At 36.7% G+C, this 19,753-nt stretch overlaps 1 protein-coding gene across 3 annotated transcripts in view; it reads right to left on the bottom strand.

Moving 5' to 3' along the window:
- The window catches only part of CLOCK (clock circadian regulator), a 34,809-nt gene that overhangs the window by 3,611 nt on the left and 11,445 nt on the right, over positions 1 to 19,753 (bottom strand). Inside the window, exons 4-19 of one of the 3 annotated variants that reach the window (XM_010140202.1) lie at positions 18,836 to 18,927; positions 17,865 to 17,954; positions 16,569 to 16,689; positions 15,301 to 15,414; positions 13,816 to 13,934; positions 9,369 to 9,451; positions 9,038 to 9,144; positions 8,257 to 8,404; positions 7,958 to 8,033; positions 6,859 to 7,000; positions 6,378 to 6,478; positions 5,348 to 5,437; positions 4,348 to 4,494; positions 1,931 to 2,137; positions 481 to 689; positions 20 to 187 (exon numbers count right to left, since the gene is read on the bottom strand). In XM_010140202.1, the coding sequence (XP_010138504.1) occupies positions 20 to 187; positions 481 to 689; positions 1,931 to 2,137; positions 4,348 to 4,494; positions 5,348 to 5,437; positions 6,378 to 6,478; positions 6,859 to 7,000; positions 7,958 to 8,033; positions 8,257 to 8,404; positions 9,038 to 9,144; positions 9,369 to 9,451; positions 13,816 to 13,934; positions 15,301 to 15,414; positions 16,569 to 16,689; positions 17,865 to 17,954; positions 18,836 to 18,927 (2,014 nt within the window). Of the gene's footprint in view, positions 1 to 8; positions 188 to 480; positions 690 to 1,930; positions 2,138 to 4,347; positions 4,507 to 5,347; positions 5,438 to 6,377; positions 6,479 to 6,858; positions 7,001 to 7,957; positions 8,034 to 8,256; positions 8,405 to 9,037; positions 9,145 to 9,368; positions 9,452 to 13,815; positions 13,935 to 15,300; positions 15,415 to 16,568; positions 16,690 to 17,864; positions 17,955 to 18,835; positions 18,928 to 19,753 lie in introns of all 3 variants that reach the window. The other 2 variants (XM_010140200.1, XM_010140201.1) reach the window with 2 other exon arrangements.

Below are 19,753 nucleotides of genomic sequence, written 5' to 3' on the forward strand. Positions count from 1 at the left end.
TGGCTGACTTTGCTGCTGCTGCTGTTGCTGTGTTACTGACAAAGTCTGTGGCTGCTGCTGTTGGGCAGCAAAAGTGGGATAAGCTGTCACCACCTGTCCCATAAACATAGTACTTGGTACCATTACCGCTCCACATGCTACTGGGGCCGTGACAAGTTTTGTTACAAGCTGCTGACCTTGAGAAAATCTGTTAATAGAAAAAGACACATGGAGTCCCTTTAGGAAGAAAAAAAAAAAATCAAACATCAAGAGTACTTTAGAAAGGCAGATTTTTCAGCTTTGCTATAACCACATGGGTTTTGGTAAGCCTGCAAGCATGATATTTTGTGCAAAGTTTTGTTTAACAGTTGTATCCATATCTAGTTACAGTAATAAATCACATGATTTTTTTAATGCTACTTTAGTTCCTTTTGTATATGATGTAGCTATGCAAGCATATAATTATAGCAAGTCATCTGAATATTGATCCTGAAGATTTACCTGATTTGTCTATCCTGCGTAAAAGTGGTTACTGCAGCCGTATTCTGGTTATTGTTCTGTGGTAAGCTAGAAGGAACCTGGACCACATTTCCTGCTGGTGGCTGAGAAATCACCATAGTGTTATACAAAGGTGTTGAGACTGTGTTCTGTGACTGACTGGCAAGAGAAGGCTGTTGATTGTGCCCACTAAGTACATTTTGTTGATTATGCTGAAAAGAAAAAATATTTTATGAGATAGTAATTTGAAAATAGCCAGGTACTATAGCTGTGCTCCTTACTGTCATGCCTATGCTTCACCACTGCCAATGGTTTTCTGTTACAAATGAATTCTTAATTTAAAGTACAGAGGTAATTCTATTGACTGAGGATTTGGAAGTGGAAATGGCCCTTGTACATCTGAAAATCTCTTAAATTAACTTCTTCTGTTCAGGTTATTTTTTTCCTGTATTTTTCAGCTACCTACATACTGTTTGTCCATGATCTTAATTCCTCCTCCTTCAGCATCTTGGCCAGACTAAAATGTGCACATCACATCAATCAATTTATTACTTCAAAGTTTGGAAGTAGCTTACTGCTAAGATGGTAACACTGTCCAGCACTAGCCTGCCTCTTCACAAATGTCAAAAAGAAAGTATCGAAAAGGAGGGCGACCACAGAGATTGGAGGTCTTAAGTAGCCTCCATACACAAAACAGTCAAATCCATTAGAAGTGTTCAGCTTGAAGAACAGCCTTCTATGGAGATACATGTGACAGAGGACTTCAAAATCATGTATGACTGAGAAGATGAAAAGTTAATAGCTGTTCAAAGTGTTTCCCAGCATGTGAGCTGGGTGGCAAGCTTAAAAACCAAACATAATTGATTATATTTCCCAGAAATTAAAGCTGTAGAACTCACTAGGTAATACTGTGCATTTCAGAAAGTTTACATGGAATTGAAAGAAACCAAATAAGCTCACAGAAGAACAAGGCTATTACATTACAGATATCATACACCTATGGCATCTGACTGAAACTGCTGTAAAGTAGAAAAGTCAAGTGCAGGAAGCACAAGTATATGCTTGTCCTGTTCCTATGCTTTTCTAGTCTTTTGCTGCCTGGACACCGGGTTTCAAGCTCACCTAGTAAAAATCTCATGTTATGTGCTCTGTAAACAGAAAATTCATAGACATCATAAAAAAGGCAAGCTAAAAGTTTTCTTGATACTGGTCTTTCAAAAAAGCTACTTATTAATTATTTACATGTCTAAGTCTGAAAATAAAAAGATCTTAAATTGCATTCTCAAGAACATAAATGCATTTAAGTTGTAAAACTTGGAACATGAAAAAATTAATACAACTCAAAGGATATTGTTCAAAAAAAACTGGAAGGGGGAAATCAGGGAAGCGATTATGTTTCAAATATGGTTTTGAGCATATATTCTATCAGGCAAATCAATAACGAGAATTTTACCTGTGTTGTAGTACTCTGCAAAGGCTGTTGCTGTATCATGTGTGGAGTACTTATGTGGCCTGTGTTCATCCCACTTTGAGTCTGATTAGTCTGAACAACCTGACCTTGCATGTTTATTGGCGTAAGCTGCTGGACGTTTGAAGAATTTCCAGAAGCAAGCTGCACAGAACCAAAGTTGAGTCCAGAAGCTGACTGCTGCAAGAACATCTTAAAAATGAAAAAATCCGCAAGTTAGCTTTTAAGAAAAATCTGTTAATTGTTCAAGATGTTTTATAGATACTTAATTTGATTATTTTAAATCTATATGAGATAAAGTTTCATCTTAGGTATCAAAAGTTTCGAAATGGCCATTGCAACCACCAAGAGTAAAAGGCCAAGCTCCCATATGTTGGGTCAATATTCAGAGATTCTGCTGTAACTGGTAAGGTAAGAATCAGAATCCTGATTTCTAGTGCACTAAACATTAAGGTTTAATATTTGTTCTCAAGAAGAAGTACTATTTAAAGACTAACTTGTAATGTAGTCTACAACTGTGTAAACACAAAACATTGTTGAGATCACATTTCTGTTTGTAGGATCTCCTGCAGTGAAACTAATTCACATGAAGAAGATCCTAGGATCAAGGGATCCAGGCATAGGCACCAAGAATGTAATCTTCTTGACAATCAAAAACTCATAATGATTATACTGAACCTTCCAACATCGTTGTCATAAACTGAATTCAAAAAAATATATCTGAGTCTTACAAAATGTTAGGCTCAAGACTTCAACAAGACAGGGTAGTAAGTTAGAATGTGCAGCACTCAGATATTTTCCCTAGTTTCCACAGTCCCTCCACAGTGCGTGGGAGGAGAGCTGTCAGTCTCTCCTTTTAACCAACATACGAGAGCACTCCGAAAATACTGCCTCCTAGTTTATTACGTTGGCCCGCAATATCAGAGGCAGATGTTGGTGATATGGCTGAACATTCCCACCAATATTCTGTTAAATTTTGCTGCTGTGCAACAGACAGCAGCAGAGGGGCAGTCTGACAACACAGCATCTGACATGGCAGTGCGTGTGAAGCAAAGGGTGTAACTGAATTCCTCCACGTGGAAATAATGGCACCATTGACACTCATCGACACTGCGGAACGTTTACAGAGACCAAACAGTGGATGTGGCACAGTGAGGCAGTGGGTGGCACGGGTCGCGTGTGAAGCAAAGGGTGTAACTGAATTCCTCCACGAGGAAATAATGGCACCCACTGACACTCATGGACGCTGCTGAACTTTTACAGAGACCAAACACTGGATGTGGCACAGTGAGGCGGCGGGTGGCGCATGTCAGCAGTGCCAACAGTAACGGTGGGTCACCTCCGCTGGTACAAGTTTTTAAAAGGAGTGTGGCATGCAGGATCTCGTTCATCGCTGGGGAAAATGCAGTGGTGGGGACTGTATCGAAAAATACTGTTTTGTAACTAAGAATTTGCTCTATCAAATAGTGTTATTATGCTTTTTGTATCTGTTGTAGCTTCCATGGAAGTAAATAGGAGGCATTACTTTTGGAGTGACCTACGTACAAGGTAGTCTACTGCTGGCAGGCTTACGCTAGATACAACAAAACACTGAAAACGGCACATGCCAGAAACGCATACACTTCAACGGAATTTAAGCAACATACTCAATACTGCCCGGAATTATTTTTTTCTACTCTTTATTCTCAATCCACACTGAAAAATATTTAGATTATTTCCTTAGGGTGTGTTTAAGTTTTGGGTGGTGGTTTTTTTGTTGGATTTTTGATTTTTTTTTAACTAGACAAGCCAAATAGGGTCATTCTTATCTTCCAAAGAAAGGTGCTAAAAAGAGAATGACCAAATTAGAAAAAAAGTCCTGGTTAAAATACAGAAATCAGGTAGTCAGCTGCTAGACTAATGCATCCTTCTAGTCTTTTTGTCCTTCTGGCTTAGTAACTACTTCAGCATACCATGCAAAGTAGAACCACTTCACCAGGAGGGTGTGTAGGAGGAATACAGCCTGCTCGTTAGGACAGTTTAAGAAACAAAAGATATGAATTTGACACCCTTGAGCTAAAAGAGGAAATAAATGTTTATCTTGTACATTTGGAATTAATATTTAAATAGCTGCAAAACTTTGCAAGAATAACAACCACTGCATCCTTTTAGGTTTAGCTTTAGGCATAAGCTAGGCTTGAACTGCTCAACACCGAAAAGGGGCACTTCCAGATACAACCCAGAAGCAAAATGGCAGGTACCTCAGGAGCAGTAGCTTCAGACACTATGGATTTTAGGCACGTTAGGTCCTGATGGCAGCTACTGGGGTGGGGAATAACACCCTGTGGAATTAAGTGCCCAAGTCTCATTTTATATGCCTAAATTGTCTACGGATCAAACCTGTAAGAATTACACTAACTCACCTGGAGTCCTTGACCATGGACGATTTGAAGCTGCTCTTGAATCTTACGCAACTCTTCCTGCTGTCGATGAATATTCGCCTCTATCATGCGTGTTCTTTGCTCTAGCTGGTCCTTTAGGTGCTGCATAGCTCCCAGCTGAGCTGAAAACTGAAACACAGGCTGTAATGCAATGACTAAATTAAAAGCTGAGCAAAAATAATGACATTTACATGCAGAAAATACACTCCTCCACAGTAGCAAAGAAATCGAACACTGCTAATAACCATAACCTGAGGACAAATTCATTAGTATGAAATGTCACATTTAATTAATGCATTAGAATTGGTGAACTAAAAAAAAAAAAAAATAAATCCGTAGCAAAAGAAATTGACTGGTGTCCAAATCACCAACACACTATAAAAAGCCTTAGTGATTTACATAGTGCTGTGGGTGTTAAAGCTCTCTCAGGTTAAAAATTAGAATTGCGCCAGTTTACAAAAAATTCACCCAGAGCAAGTAATGGGAATACCCTCAGTCACAAACTACAGAAGGCTGAGCCCACAGAGAAACTATGTTTCCACTTCTATTCTTCCCTAGATACCTGCCAGGGGCCACAAGTCAAGATAAGCTTTGGATACTTACGTCCTACCTACAGGACATAGATCTTCGGCCAGACCCGATACCACTGTTCTTGTTTCACAAAAGTGTTTCATAGATTAAACTGCCTTGTGTTACAAGCATATGTGTAGAAAGTTAGCAGCATAATTAATGAATTTTTAAATTCATGTTCTAAAACATTTTTTCTTAAATTCTGTTTATATCTATTTTTCTAATGGCCAAGGCTGAAAACTATATCCAAATAACGGAAAGAAAAGTGTCAGATGAGGGAATTTGCTCATTTCAAGAGAATAATGTTAAAGGTGACTTTGGCACCAAAGAACTCAATTTCTGAAAGAGAAATTAAGCTTATATTAGAACAAGACTGTTTAAAAAATAATAAATAAACCGACTTAATCCATACCTGGGACATGCCAGACTGGAGTTGTAAAGTTGCAGGTTGAGACATCGTTGGCTGTGTTACTGGCTGTCCAAGGGACTGGGAGCTTAAAGACTAGAATTTAAAAAAATGTTCCTTAACTGGAAGAGAATGAACTTCGTACTTGACAGGAAATATTTCTTTACATAAAATGTCAATTCCAAAATAGCATCAAACAAACATATGATAAAAGCAAGTAAATGTTTCCTGAAATATCTAACCTTAAATATTAAAGAAATAAGAACACAAGAGTAATTGATTAAATACATAATATACACACACACACACACATATATATAAATTTTCCACTGCTAAAAATATGTAAAAGCAGTAGGTATAAGCAGGAAAAACAGATATTACAACTACAATTCTTTTAAAAGGCTTACTTGCAGTAAGAGAAAAATCTTGCAACAAGTTTGGAAACTGACACCTTTGATGCATTCCTGAACTAATTATTTAAAAAATTACATATTTTAATAAGCATTCTATTTTTGAAGTGTATGTATTAGTTCAATTGGAACATGAACACCACGTACATGAAACATGACATTTTCTCATGTTACCAAGATCTCAGAAACTGTATGAAGGGATTCACTAATATTCTTACAGTAATAAATTCATATGAATTCTCTATAGGGACACGGACAGCAGTATGCTGGCAATTTTGTACGTGTATATATATGTATCTAATTGCTTATATACATACATATAAACGCAGAATCATAGAAAGAAGTTATGTGTGAGTAAAAGCAGGCACTCATGCACAATGTTGCAAACCCTAATGGCAAAAAAATAAATGCTTATATGCTTAATTATTGTATTCCCTTAAAATCTAGTATTCCTAAGTTGCATACTGATGATGCAATTCTGATAAGTCACATAGCCCAAGTGAAACTCTTTCAGTTTAAATTATTTGTTTTATTTCTTCTGAAAACACAAGGTTATACGGATCTAATAATACCTTTTAAGGGTGAATTACACTTATTAAGAACAAAATTTTTCTCTGAAGAGTTACCTGACTACTCAGAGATGATCTTCTTTGTGTAGTCTTTTCATGACCAGATAAGCTTTGCCTTGGAGGAGTGCTAGTGTCCACCGTCATTTTAGTTGGTGTTGCTGACAATGTTCACAGTTACAACAGAAAGAGACATGTCAATAGTAACCTCAGTTCTGCATTGCAATAATCAAATCACAGGAAGCTTTTCACACATAAAAGAAAAGCTTAAGGCTTGGACTCTTTTCCCCTGACTATGCCACAATAATGCATTCTAATGGACCGAAACAGGGTGTTCTAAGGTCTGCTATTGTACTTTTAGAAGTAGAAGTCATTATACAACCTCTGAAAATCTGAGTGGTCAGCAGATCTCTGAACCATCGAAAAAGACATTTTAATTTGCACACTTTTCATAAAACTATGGTTAACTGCTAGTTATGCATTTAATTAAAGTAGAGAAAACCTTCAGTAGGAAGGCATTTGTTCAACATTTGGTGCTTACATGAATGATCTGATACTGCAGTATGAGAAGATTTTCTTGAACTCCTGGAGGAAGCAGAAGGTGTGGGGCTTGTATCAAACCTTTCCAGTGCTTCTTTGAGACTCACTGTGTTTATGTGATTGTCAGACCCAGAGTCCTGACTCTGAAGAGACACATGCAAACAACAATTATTTTATCTGATTCAGCACACAATGTACATTTCTGCTAGCAAATATCTAAGACCATGTTGTGTCTAATCAAGCCCTTACACAGGTGACTGTACAGAAGCAGCGGTTTGTTTGATATCTGTAAGCTGAATTTCCATTTGCAGCTTTGATCCTTGGAAAAGAAACCCCAAAAAAGCCATATAAACCTAGAAACCAAAATGCATGCAGATATAGGCCACAAACTGCTGAGCTGACCTCCTTCTCTAGCAACTCAGTTCACTCTGACCACCAGTGTAATGAGTGAACTGCTTATTCTTTTCGGAAAGGATGAGTTAATTCTACTAGAAGGAGCCCCATCAAATGAAACTTGCTGAAGTGCCAAAGGAAAATGTTTCTGAACTGCCAGGGGAAAACACAACACAGCATCTGCACAAGCTGGCTTATCTAAGACTCACTAAGCTTCCAAGAACATTAATGCAAAATTAATTTTGTGTACTTCTATGAAGGGGGACAGAGTCACACAGTGGAACAGCTCCTGCTTTCCTCTTGTGAATTCTTTTAAGCCATCTTTGTGCGTGGACCTTGGTTTTTCGGATTATGGCTGCTTCCAGTAAGGAAGAATGTTTATTTATGAATCAAACTCTGCAGGAATCAGATCTTAATACGGACTTATGAATGTTATCTTATATAATAACTACATGTACATGAACTTCTGAAAAGAGGAGAGTAAGTGTTCATGGCAGAATACAGTTAAACAAACAACCTTCCTAGACTTCTTTGATCATTTTAAATTGTTTGGCTTTTTTTTTTTTTTTTTTTTTCTTTTTTTTGCGATTCAAATAATTACTTTATCTGTAACAGGACAATACACTTCCTGCTGTGTGTATTTGCTTACATATTATTTTTAGTATGAAAGAAAGAAGAGGTACAATAAAATTAAATAAGACACTCACTTTATCTGCTGTTATCTCTGGAAGAGACTCCTCAATACCAAGTTCTCGTCGTCTTTCTGCTCTAACTTCTGCATAACTAGAAGAACAAATGAAATATTACTTTTACTATATTCTCGGATGATTTACAAAATATACCTCATAAAACAAATTCCTCAGTGCCACCTTGCTTATGAAGTATCTGAGGAAGTTTTCCAATGATTCCTGAAACTGCTATGATTTCTCTACCTCCAGAAAGACCAGCAATAAAGCTCCCATGCCATTAGAATTTCTCTAATACAGATTTTAAAAACATAACTTACCTTACGACAGTGTGCGTACAGACAATAAACTCTGGCCTGGAATTCCACTGGTGATACGTGATATAGTAATGTGTTTGCAGCCAAATCCATTGCTGTCCCTTTGTAAGGAATCTGTAGTAACATGACTTCCCTTTCCCATATTGCATTACTATAGAAGTGAAGAATAAAGTTTATTGTCTTTCAAGTCTGTAAATATTGCAATTCCATAATAAACATTATTTCCCAGCTTCATATGGACTAAAACCATATCTAAATCCAGTATTATGACACTGACTAAGAACAGGTTTAAAACTGTAGCTTTCTTCCAAAAGAAATTTACACCGCACTTTTTCAGAGAACTGCGGAATTCTAACTGCCATTTTTACATATTGTGAAAAAGTTATATTAAAAAGATTTATTTACAGCTTTATAAAGAAAAATAAAACTAAACAGAATGTTTATTCTATTAAGTGTTTAAACAATTTTTGCATTTATTAAACATCATAGAACCTTTTAAATGCCTTTGGAAGAACTGAGGAAGTATTAGTCACAGTGCTGTGCACTCCAGTTTATCACAATGAAAACTCTAAACTATAAAATAAAGTTAAATCTGTTTTGTAGATCTGTATCTAAAGAAAAAATATGAATATCAGCAGTGCAATAATGTGAAATGAATGGGAGTAAAGACACTTCATTCAAACATACCACAAAATTTCACTCTAACAGTTGTACAATTTAACAATCTTTAAACCAAACATCTATAAAGCAAATGTGCTCATTTTAGCAACTTAGTCATACTCACGATGCTCGTGACATTTTGCCAGGTTATCTAGATCATCCACATGATAATAGTCATAGCCTGAGGTTCCCAAAACTTCAAATGGAAGATAACCTATTATCGGAGGTGCCCTAATTAATACAAAAATTAATGTCATTTTATCTTCACACAAAAAACCCCAAACAAAATTATTTAATTATATAAGCTTTCTTGTTTACAGTATACGCTCTGAAAAAAATTAAAAATTAAACCCAATACAAGCTATGAGTAGTTAATGCTGATTAGTGAATTCTAAATATTATAGCCAACGCTGTGATTCAGCTACTATTGCTGCTATACATAGAAGGAATTGCACCTGTGATCCAAGAATAGGAACTTCCATTCTAAGCTATGTCTAGATGTGAACTCTTCATTGGGTTCTTCAACAGTGCACATTTCCTAAAAAGTAAAAAAATAAAAATCTCTCTCAAAACTGCTCTATTCTAATTCATAAGCTCTTTCGAAATTCAGACTTACCTAAAGTTAGTAGATAAATCCACAATAGTTATATTGTTACTTTTAGACAGCTTCATTGCTTTTGCTTGTATAGATGCATAGTACTGAGGTAGAATCTAATCTCAGCTGTGCCAGGCTGACATTCAGGTGATTTAAATGGAACAACCCTGGCGTGAGATTAAACTCAAGCTCAGTGTCTACCAAGTAGTACAAGCAGAAATCAATAGTTCCTGCAGTTATGCTTTTAACTAGTAACAAGCAAAAGAAGAGATGAAACACTCTCACCAGACACTCTGATTACAATATATGTTTATAATGGGTAAACACCAACATCAGCAAGATGGTCACATTACTTTGAATTTAGGAATAGGATTCCTCCTTTTAGTGAATACAGAGTAATCTGAATCTCTTTGGCTTAAAGGCGCAGACATGTACTACAAATAACACGCTATTCTGATGTTTAGAACACATGAAAAGCAAAGAGAATGACTGTATTTCCACTATTAAAACAAATCCTCAAGGTATTCTCTACATCATTTTAAATGTATTCTGCTCAGACATGTGTGCAACCAGCACATGTCAGTCAATGTTCCCTCACGGAGAGGTAACGATGCCCCACCAAATACTGTGCCTCAGGATGAGACAGTAAGGGCGCTAAGTAGCCCTAGTCAGCCGGTTCTTTTGTGAACTCTAGTGCTGCGCTACAAGACTAAAGATGGATGATGGAATACATGCATGCATACAAATACATCCCTCAAAGAATGACAATGAAATTAGAGATCGGTAAATCTTTCTTTTTTGGACACCTGCACATGTTTGTCACACATGCAACTCACTGCCAGGAACACAGAAGAATCTATTGATGATCCGATACCACAAGAGTTTCCTGAAGACTGCCATATGGAAGCCACTGCTGCACTGACATAATATTCACAACAGATGTGGACAGATGAGCACACTGCTGCTCTGCAAACATCTATAACTAAAATAGTCCTGTGGGAAAATACAGTAGAAGACTAACTGTTGTTCCTACAAAGGGACCACCTTTTCGTTCTTTCAGGTTATAATACAAAGAGGGTATTTTGCAGTTCTTTAAATAGATATTTCTAAGTTTTCTTTCTTTGAAAGAAAAAGTGAACGTATCTAGGCAATGTTTTTCCCTCACCTTCATCAGTGTAAAATTTAAAGAGAACAACTAGAAAGTGAGTTATATGATGGAGGTAACAAACAAAATCACTGGGCACAAATTTATGACTTTTGGAGTGACTTGCAGTTAGTAAGACATAACCTTCAAAACTGAAACTACCCCCAAAACCCAATGCTCATCTTCTTTTCTAAGATTACAGCATTTAATAAAGCACCACTCATAGCAAAGTAAAAGAAATGACAGAGCAAACGTATATCCTTGAGATATACTTTTGATTTGTCATTTCTTTTAATCTAAATATTTTGGCACGAGTCCAAACAAAAGTAAAAATAAAACTTAAGTGCAGGCAGTAGAATCACAGTAAAAACATCATTGTTAGAGAGGAGCTGGCAGCAGGTTAGTACCTGATTACTCAATGTATTTATATAAATGATTTGCAGATATTCCACTGTAAAATATCCCTGGGCAGAAGCTATCTGTTCAACAAGGTATCTTGTTGAAGTTTTCAACAAGGCATCTAGAAAACAAAGGACTTTCATTTGCAACAAAAAGCATTCTGGTAGAATCCTTTTGAGTGGCTTAATTCTGTCTTCTTGACAGGATTCAATCACTTACCAGCCAAAATGCAAGTCAAATGTTTTAAAGAGTGTGTGTAGCCAAATCCCTTTACTGGGGAGCAAAATTTGTGGCATATTTTGTTATAGAAGTGGTGGGATCATAGGCAGAAAATGTGAACTTTCAGGGATTATTCTCTGAATCCTATGGTGTTTTGCAAAAATACTGTCATCATCATGGCTTGGCTTTGCGAACGAAGATCTGGGAAGGGCTTTTCCCACGCTCACTGCAAGCGATGAGTGCACCCTTTGGCCCTGCACAGTGGATTTTTTAGGTGAGGCGCAGCATGCACAGAACTGGCTCCACCCTTTACACCTGAGGTTCATCTGCCAGGGCCTAGCGAGCTTGGACGGTGACAGCGAAGTCCTCAGGTCGTAAGTTTGTTTAGAGTGTCCTTCTCTTAGATGATGGATGAGCCTTACAAGGCTAAACGAGCTCCATCTGCCCAGGTTTGGAGTCAGAGTTGTCCTTCTCCTAGGATGGTTGCCCGAAGGCTAGTGAGCCCATCCTGCCCATGGACACACTTTGTCTGACCCTTCAGCTGAGACCTGTCTGGCCTGGGAGACCCCACCGGAGGCACGTGCCACCACCAGCACAGCTCTCAACCTTGCAAGGGCACGCAAGCTCCTTCCCCACGGCAAGGGGGTGCCCGTGAAAGAGTCGCTGCTCTACCTCCGGACATCATAGACCCGGGCACGGGGCGGCCGGGGCCTGACAAGAATGGGAGTCCTGGAGAGTGCAAAAATACTGTATATTGTTAAAAAATTACATTCTAGATAAAAAGAATCCAGAACCACATACCACCTGAAATAAAGATAGAAAGTGGCAGATGAGCTGGCAGGTTCTACCTTATATAAGGCAATCGACTGCTACAATACACAAGACATTACTGGCTATGCCACACATCTGTTAGTATAAGTTACTGGGATGGTAAAATTCCTGACGTAACACTTACTTGCTAGATTGTAGTCAGTGCTAGCCTCAACAGTAACAGAAGGTACCAAAGACTATAAACAAATATTGTCAGATTAAAAGTCTTCACTCTAATGTTAGTCTTCTTCACAAGATTTCCCAGATGAAGAGCACTAGTCTAAACTCTTGAGACTATCTTAAAAACTCTGTAACATGAAAGTTCCCTTACATACTAGGGGCTCAGAAGTTCAAGCAGAGGAATGAAATTTTAGCCAGAATATAATTTGTAAGGCTTTTGTCCTCAGGAGACTGAGACTAGAAAAATCATAACATCCATTCCTCAACTTCCAAATGTCCCATTCCAGAAGTGGAAAACAGAAAAGTTTTACTACAGTACATTCTAAACTGTCAGATTTTAAAATACAAAAATATTTGCAAATACTGCAAACACAGACTACTGAGTCTTCTTTCCCCAAGTATTTCATTAAATAAAAATCACACATTTAATAACTCTACCAACTGTAGGCATAACAGGAAGAACATTATTTAGACCCGTGTGGGAAGAAATGTGTCAGATGAAAAGTTTTCATGGTTTCAAGAAAAATAAACAATGAACTTTCTCTGGCATCCAGTCTGGAGAGATCCAATTCCTGTTCAGCCTGACAGAACTCAAGAAGTTTGTATGACTTCAGAGGCTCCTTAATATGTTTTCAAAGTGCAAAGTATATAGTCCATGTCTTCAGAGGCTACCACCACCAGCCTTCAGCTTAAAACACCAGTCAGTGCATGCAACTTACAGGCAGAGTATTTAAATGTTCAAAGAGTTCTGCATGACAGACTAGTTTAACCCTGTGTCAGCTACGTTTCATGGCATTTCTTTACAACTGAATTGCAAGAACAATGTTAGATAGTAGACTATCCTGTACCTTGATTAATGTATTTGTATAAAACATATAAACTGAATCACAATCACAGACTATTCTGTACTGTATCCTGAGTATTTATTTTGGCTGATTTTGGTGAGGAACAGGATTATACTTAGTAAACTACAAATTTCATACACATTCTAAACTTGGAAAGATACTTTCCTTGTTCATTAGCAGTTAAGCAAAATGTTCTCTTTAAACAACTAAATTATTGAATAATAGTGCTGAAGCAGAATGTAAGAGTTCTATTACCTCAAACCCAACTCGGTTACTGACAAGTAATGCCAGCTTTCATTAAGACCTACCAGATTTGCTTCTGTGTCAAACTACAGCAAGACCATCAGCAATATAAAATTCACATCCAAGTTTCAACTGAAACTATTACTTTCTCCAACCGAAGTGGAATCTTGATGTTATCTTTCATTTTGTTTAAGTTAATCTTGCTAAATTATATTCCTATAGACTTCTTCTGAATTTATTTATTGCATGTGACTATTTTATATGGCTATTTAGAAACGGCATTTGCAATAACAACTTCATTTGGTGCTTTGCATAACATTTAACCTATCTGTGTGTGAAGAAACACACTTTCAGTTTCATATAATAAAATTCCGTATGGTTTTAATCAAGAATATTTGAAAATTCTCTCTGAAGTTTCCTCTCAGTACATTTAAAAATTATAAAAAAGTGATTTAATTTGTACATACCTTGATAAATTGAGGTGTAGCTAATCTAACGGTGGCTACAAAGCAAACTTTGTCTTCATACGAAGGCCGGTGCGATCGCTGAATAGTTCCTTCAAAACCATTGTGCGCTGAGTTGGGAACTGAGGGAAGACAGAGGAGAAGAGGTTAACGCAGATTCTAATATAAGCATGGAGGAAAATGGCAGTAGTATCACAAGACAAATGGCCCAATACTTATCTAATGTGGTTTGCTTATAACTTAACGTGCTGTCCTGGGTTTGGCTAGGATAGGGTTAATTTCCACAGCCAAGAACTGATGTTTGAAACTGCATACCCTCTCTGGCTAGCTCCACCTTATATATAGTGGGCATGAGGTCAGCTGGGCACGTCAGTATGGTATCGAATATCCCATTGGCTGGGTCGGTCTGGCTCTCTTGAGAGCCAGACCGACCCAGCCAATGGGATATTCGATACCATACTGACGTGCCCAGCTGACCTCATGCCCACTATATATAAGGTGGAGCTAGCCAGAGAGGGTATGCAGTTTCAAACATCAGTGGAGGTGTTAACCTATTAACCCTATCCTAGCCAAACCCAGGACACCTGCATTAAGAAAAATAATACATAAGATATATATGGATATATGCACAGGAATAGTAGTTGGACAGTAGTAATGGGAACACAACCATCAAGTAACTTTCTCAAAGAACTAAAATTACAGTTAATATAATATTATCTTACAAAGCAGTTTTAAGAAACCAATGACAATTCTAATCCTACTTGGTAATTACTAAAAATTACTTGAATACACCTTGAAAAATATCCTTAAAATTTCACTTTTGTATCAGGTTTTGCTAACTTTTTCTTCTGAACCCTGAGATTAAGTATTTACATTTATATATAAATATAAATATAAACAATGGACATTTACTACACAACTAATAAAAGTAACTTTGATGTACAGGAGAAAGAACTCAGTGCAGAAAACTGTACTAGCCCATCCACTCATCTAATTGGTAACTCCTGTCAGTGAAAGCACAGAACTGACATGGGGTTGAAACCTACATTTTACTTCCCAGCTCACTGCATAATGAGAACTGCAGGTACTCAGTACCACTATCTTTAAGTTACTTAGTCACCTGCTTAAGCATGGATTGTACTTAGCTAAATTCAGGATCTTTATTTTAAAGTGTTGGCTTAAATTTCTCTTAAGTTCTTTTAAAAAATGTTTTATAAGATACTATAATCTTTTATAAGATACTTTAATTGAAAGCATTAAGCATAATTACTACATTTTGCATTCAAACACACAGACCTGTAATACCTGATAAGCAGTTTTTCTTCTTTTTCATTAAAACTGCATATAAGTGATGTAACTCTGCTTCAAGCTGGTATTTTGAAAGGCTGATTTTAGTTCATCATTAGGTTTTGCACAACGGTCCCAAGCCTGTTTAGCTGTGAAGCTGCCGAAGTATTCCACCACTCTAATACCACCAAAATTACTCACCGTTATTCAAACACTTGAAGTTTCCTATAAATTTTACGTATTCATATGTAGGTTGCTCTTTTGGATCTATTGTTCCTCGGAGCATATGGCAACAGAATTCTAGTTGATTTTTTGCTGAGAAAAGAATAAACAAATTAATAGGCTACATGCTTGATGAAGCACACAGGCAACATGAAATGGAAAGCAGGAATAATTAAGCTGCATCCTTACTGAGATACTCTAAGAGTTGTGATTACTAATGGCTACAGCCTCTGCTTTCAACTAGCATATTAACTAACCTAAAGAAACTAAGAACTCCTTTAGAATTTGTCATGAAGGACCTGAATACTAATGACATAGATAACCTCTGAAAACTAAAGCTATTTTAAAGAAGCAGCTGCCCCTAAACTTAAGTTCACCAAAGCATGCACTTCCAAAGCCCCTTAGGCTGCTTTGTTTTTATTCTTGCCAACTGCTACAACTGTCTAAATAGAAGTTGTGTAAATAAGATGAATAGTTCTAATACATGGGAAAGTCAGAGTGAAATGCAATGCAATGCTGAAAATTTTCCTCTTTGAGGTCAGGAAGGAAACCACAGAAAAGTGTTCTTCAGGCCTCATTTGTTTCAGTTTAAATAACATCGGAAGAAAAGAAGTGATAACATGTGATACAAAGGGGATTGTTTTTGACACAACTACCATACTGGTTTTGTCTAGAATAGAGTTAATTTTTTTCATAGCAACTCACATGGTGCTGTGTTTTGGATTTGTGACTAAACCAGTGTTGATGACACAGGGATGATAACACTATTGCTAAGCAGCACTTATACAGAGTCAAGATCTTTTTTTGTTTCTTATCCCACTCCACCAGCGATTAGGCTGGGGTTGCACAAGAAGGTGGGAGGTGGTACAGCTGGGATAGGTGACCTAAGGGATATCCCATACCACATGACATTGTGCTCAGCAATAAAAGCTGAGTAAAGGAGGAGGAAGGGGGAGACATTTGCGCTTACAGCATTTGTCTTCCCAAGTAACTGTTACACGTGGTGAAGCTCTGCTTTCCTGGAGATGGCTGAACACCTGCCTGCCGCTAGGAAGTAGCGAATTAATTCCTATTTCATTTCACTTGTGCACATGGCTTTTCCTTTGCTCATTACACTGTCTTAATCTCGGTCCACATGTTTTCTCACTTTCACTCTTCTGATTCTTTCCTCACCCCACAGCAGGAGCAAGCGAGCAGCTGTGTGGGGCTGAGCTGCCTACCAGGGATAACCCACAGTAACTACTTACATTTTAAGTATTCCGGTGTCAGTGAATCACTTTCCAGCAGATGAGAAGACAACATTTTATAAATTTCTGAATGTTCACCCTCTGGGATAAAATTAAATACACTCTGATCCACAAGATCAGACTGAAAGAAAAAGATTTAATGAGCATTAAGCTAATGCAAGATATAGAATATCACAAAGCCTACTATTTTAACGCAAAACAATTTCAGAGTTAAGAAGAACATTACTGACTCAACAAAGCCACCTGCTGGAATATACATGAATATTTTACAAGGAAAAAAATCTCACTTTGATCTGTCCTAATTTTGACATTGCTGATTCTAGAAATATGTACACAAAACTAGTAACAATTGAGATCAATGCAATAAAATTGAACAAGTGAACAACTGATTATACACATAAATGCATTTGATTAAGTATTCAGAAAAAAGGGATCATAGAATATCAATGTTTAGAATATATAAATCACATCTAAAAGCAAAGAACAAATGGGCCTCTGAGAACTCAGTAAATTCCACTTTAAAAAAAAACTCTCAGGCTGATAACATGCATACTTTACAGCAGTTTGTGTTTTGCTGAATGATTTTTTTACTATGCCACTCCAAGTTTTACAAAATACTTTTAATACAGCAAGACAACTAGCCTCTAACAATAACTTGTCCTTCTCTTCTAAAAAAGAGCTCACCATTTCACTCATCACTTGTTTGCATTTTTGAGTTCTACTTTGCCTTATTTCAGAATAACATCATTCAAAGGTAACTTTAAAATTAGAATGTTAAAATTTAGCAGGAAGCAATTCCACCAAGAGTAAAGATGAGTAAATGTGATAAAACCCAAAGTATAATCCTATCTTAAAAAGCAGAACCAGAAGCAATGTATTTCTTACAAGAGTTCTTCAGCAAGAAAGGAGTGAAAAAGTAGTTTAAAAAAAATCCAAGGATATAGCTCCTCAGCAATACTCTTCTGACTCACGTAGAGGCTGTGATAGGTGTGAATGCTAAAGGGTCTCCTGTAGTCAGCTGTGTAATTTCACTTATGTTGAAAAGAAACTGATGCTGGTCTGGCACTTCATAATCATGCCTAACGGAGTGCCGACGGCACTCTCTATTTCTGAAGGAAATATTTAATATAGGGGGTAGACCAGTAGAAAGGAGTTTCGCTGAAGAAAAAGCAGAAGCATTAGAACAAAGCATACATCTGTTCTGTAACGCCAAAAAGGCTAATGATTAATTAGTACTCATAGCAGAACACCATCCGCAGACAAACTGGTATGTTACTGAAAGCATTTTGTACTTACTGGCAAATGTTCAAGTAAGGGAGTTATACTTTCTGACACATATATTATATTTCCATCTGTCATAATTGCTAAAAAAAAACCATCAAGAGCCTGAAATTAAACATAATGGGTAGTTAAATAAAAAGTAACAGAGCATATTAAAAAGTTAAGCTATATTCAACACGGAAAATAATTTAGACCAATTGTCATTTAGTTTATTATAAAAATGAGAATGCCTTTCACTACTAAAACTTCTTAGACTTGCTTTTACACTACAAGCATTACAACTGCCATACTGTTCTGTTCTTAAGTAATCCATGGTTTCAGAAGCAAGTCCATATACACCATTTACCCCACCTCCCACTCTTCCTGAGCCTGTTTGTTTTTTATTCCTTCATGATTTTAAATAACAGAAAACTCAGAAAAATGACCTAGAGACAAAACCAAGAAAAGGCAGAAAAAACTAAGAGAAGAACAAGTAAAAGAGGTGGTGAAATGAATGGATTTTGGTATTTAATATCACAGTATTTCTAATCTCAATAAAATAAATTGTAGCAAGATTTTATTGAGACTTGGAAACTGTGAGATACTCCGTATCTTCTACTTAATTATTTCCGCTGAACAGAACACAACTATCTTTTAGCTGAATGCTACCAAACATAAAAGCATGACAGAACTGTATTTCTAAATAGAGAATTTTAAAGCTCATATCATGTAAGAAAAAGTTTTTTGTATCCTATTGTTCTAGTTTTACAGTCACTAGTTGTGGACACATATTTTGTAAGAGGACTTGTAAGTGAAAATGCAGTTAAAAGAAAAACTGTTTTGCATTACAGTGCATAGGAATTTTGACTGTCTTAATGAAAATCTATAATTACAATTAAAATATGAAAATAAAAACTTATATCGTCAAACTGAAAAGTTTCATCATGGAATGACTCCCTGTGAGGAAATATTCTAGGAAATATTCCAGAAAAATAGAAATACTATACCTCTAACATTAACTGTGTGAACTCTTCATTACTAAGGAATGTTGGTTTCCAGTCCTGTCGAATCTCACTGGCATCTGATTGTGCAGTAATTTCTACAATCAAATATATATACAATATAAGGATTTACCCTTACAAAAGCCATTTCTTTCCCACTAAGCTACATATACACAGTAGGAAATAGCAGAAGGTTCTCCAGTCTCCTCTGTTGTTCATTCATTCATTACATATAGATGTTGTTCCTTAAAAAGAAAATAAATGTCTTCTCCCTTATGTCATATTTAGGTTTGTCTTCTCTTTCCTTCTACCAGTCTGTGCTACAGTCCTGCTGGAGTACAAGGTAATGCTGAAGTTAGTGACAGTTAAGTATTAGACTTTGACAATGGAAAAATACTCTTTCCTCTGAGACTATAATAAAATGTTTCATTGAGAGTGTTGTTTTCAAAGATTTAGAAAGCCAAAATTCCTGATCGGTTTAGGTCATTAAGAAGCCTAACCCTAAAGTATCTTGGCCAATCCTGGTCATTCTAACCTTTGCACTAAAAATTGTTACTGTTCTTTCTCTTCTTCCCACTATTTTCTGTAAAGAAATAAGGTTACATAAAAAAAAAAAGTAGGTTTTCAACAAAAAAACTGTTAAGAGCTGTATGACAGACTCCACTAAAGAATTACTGTGTGATCTGTGCAGAGACCAATTTTTAAGAGATTCTTGTGGGACTTAATAGAAATATATAGATTAACTTCCCATACGTAAGTGAGGAGCAACAGCTGCTAAGCAAAACCAGACCCCAGGTTCTGAAAGCTGCTGCTTCCTTATCCTGATAACCGAAACAAGAAGCAAGACCACATAGTACTTCAGTTTTGATGAGCAACAAGGGCATTACAGAAGTACTGGTTGTAAGAACAACCTTGAACAAGTAA

Source organism: Buceros rhinoceros, unplaced genomic scaffold, assembly GCF_000710305.1.
Source record: "Buceros rhinoceros silvestris isolate BGI_N320 unplaced genomic scaffold, ASM71030v1 scaffold13927, whole genome shotgun sequence".
NCBI classification, from domain to species: domain Eukaryota; kingdom Metazoa; phylum Chordata; class Aves; order Bucerotiformes; family Bucerotidae; genus Buceros; species Buceros rhinoceros.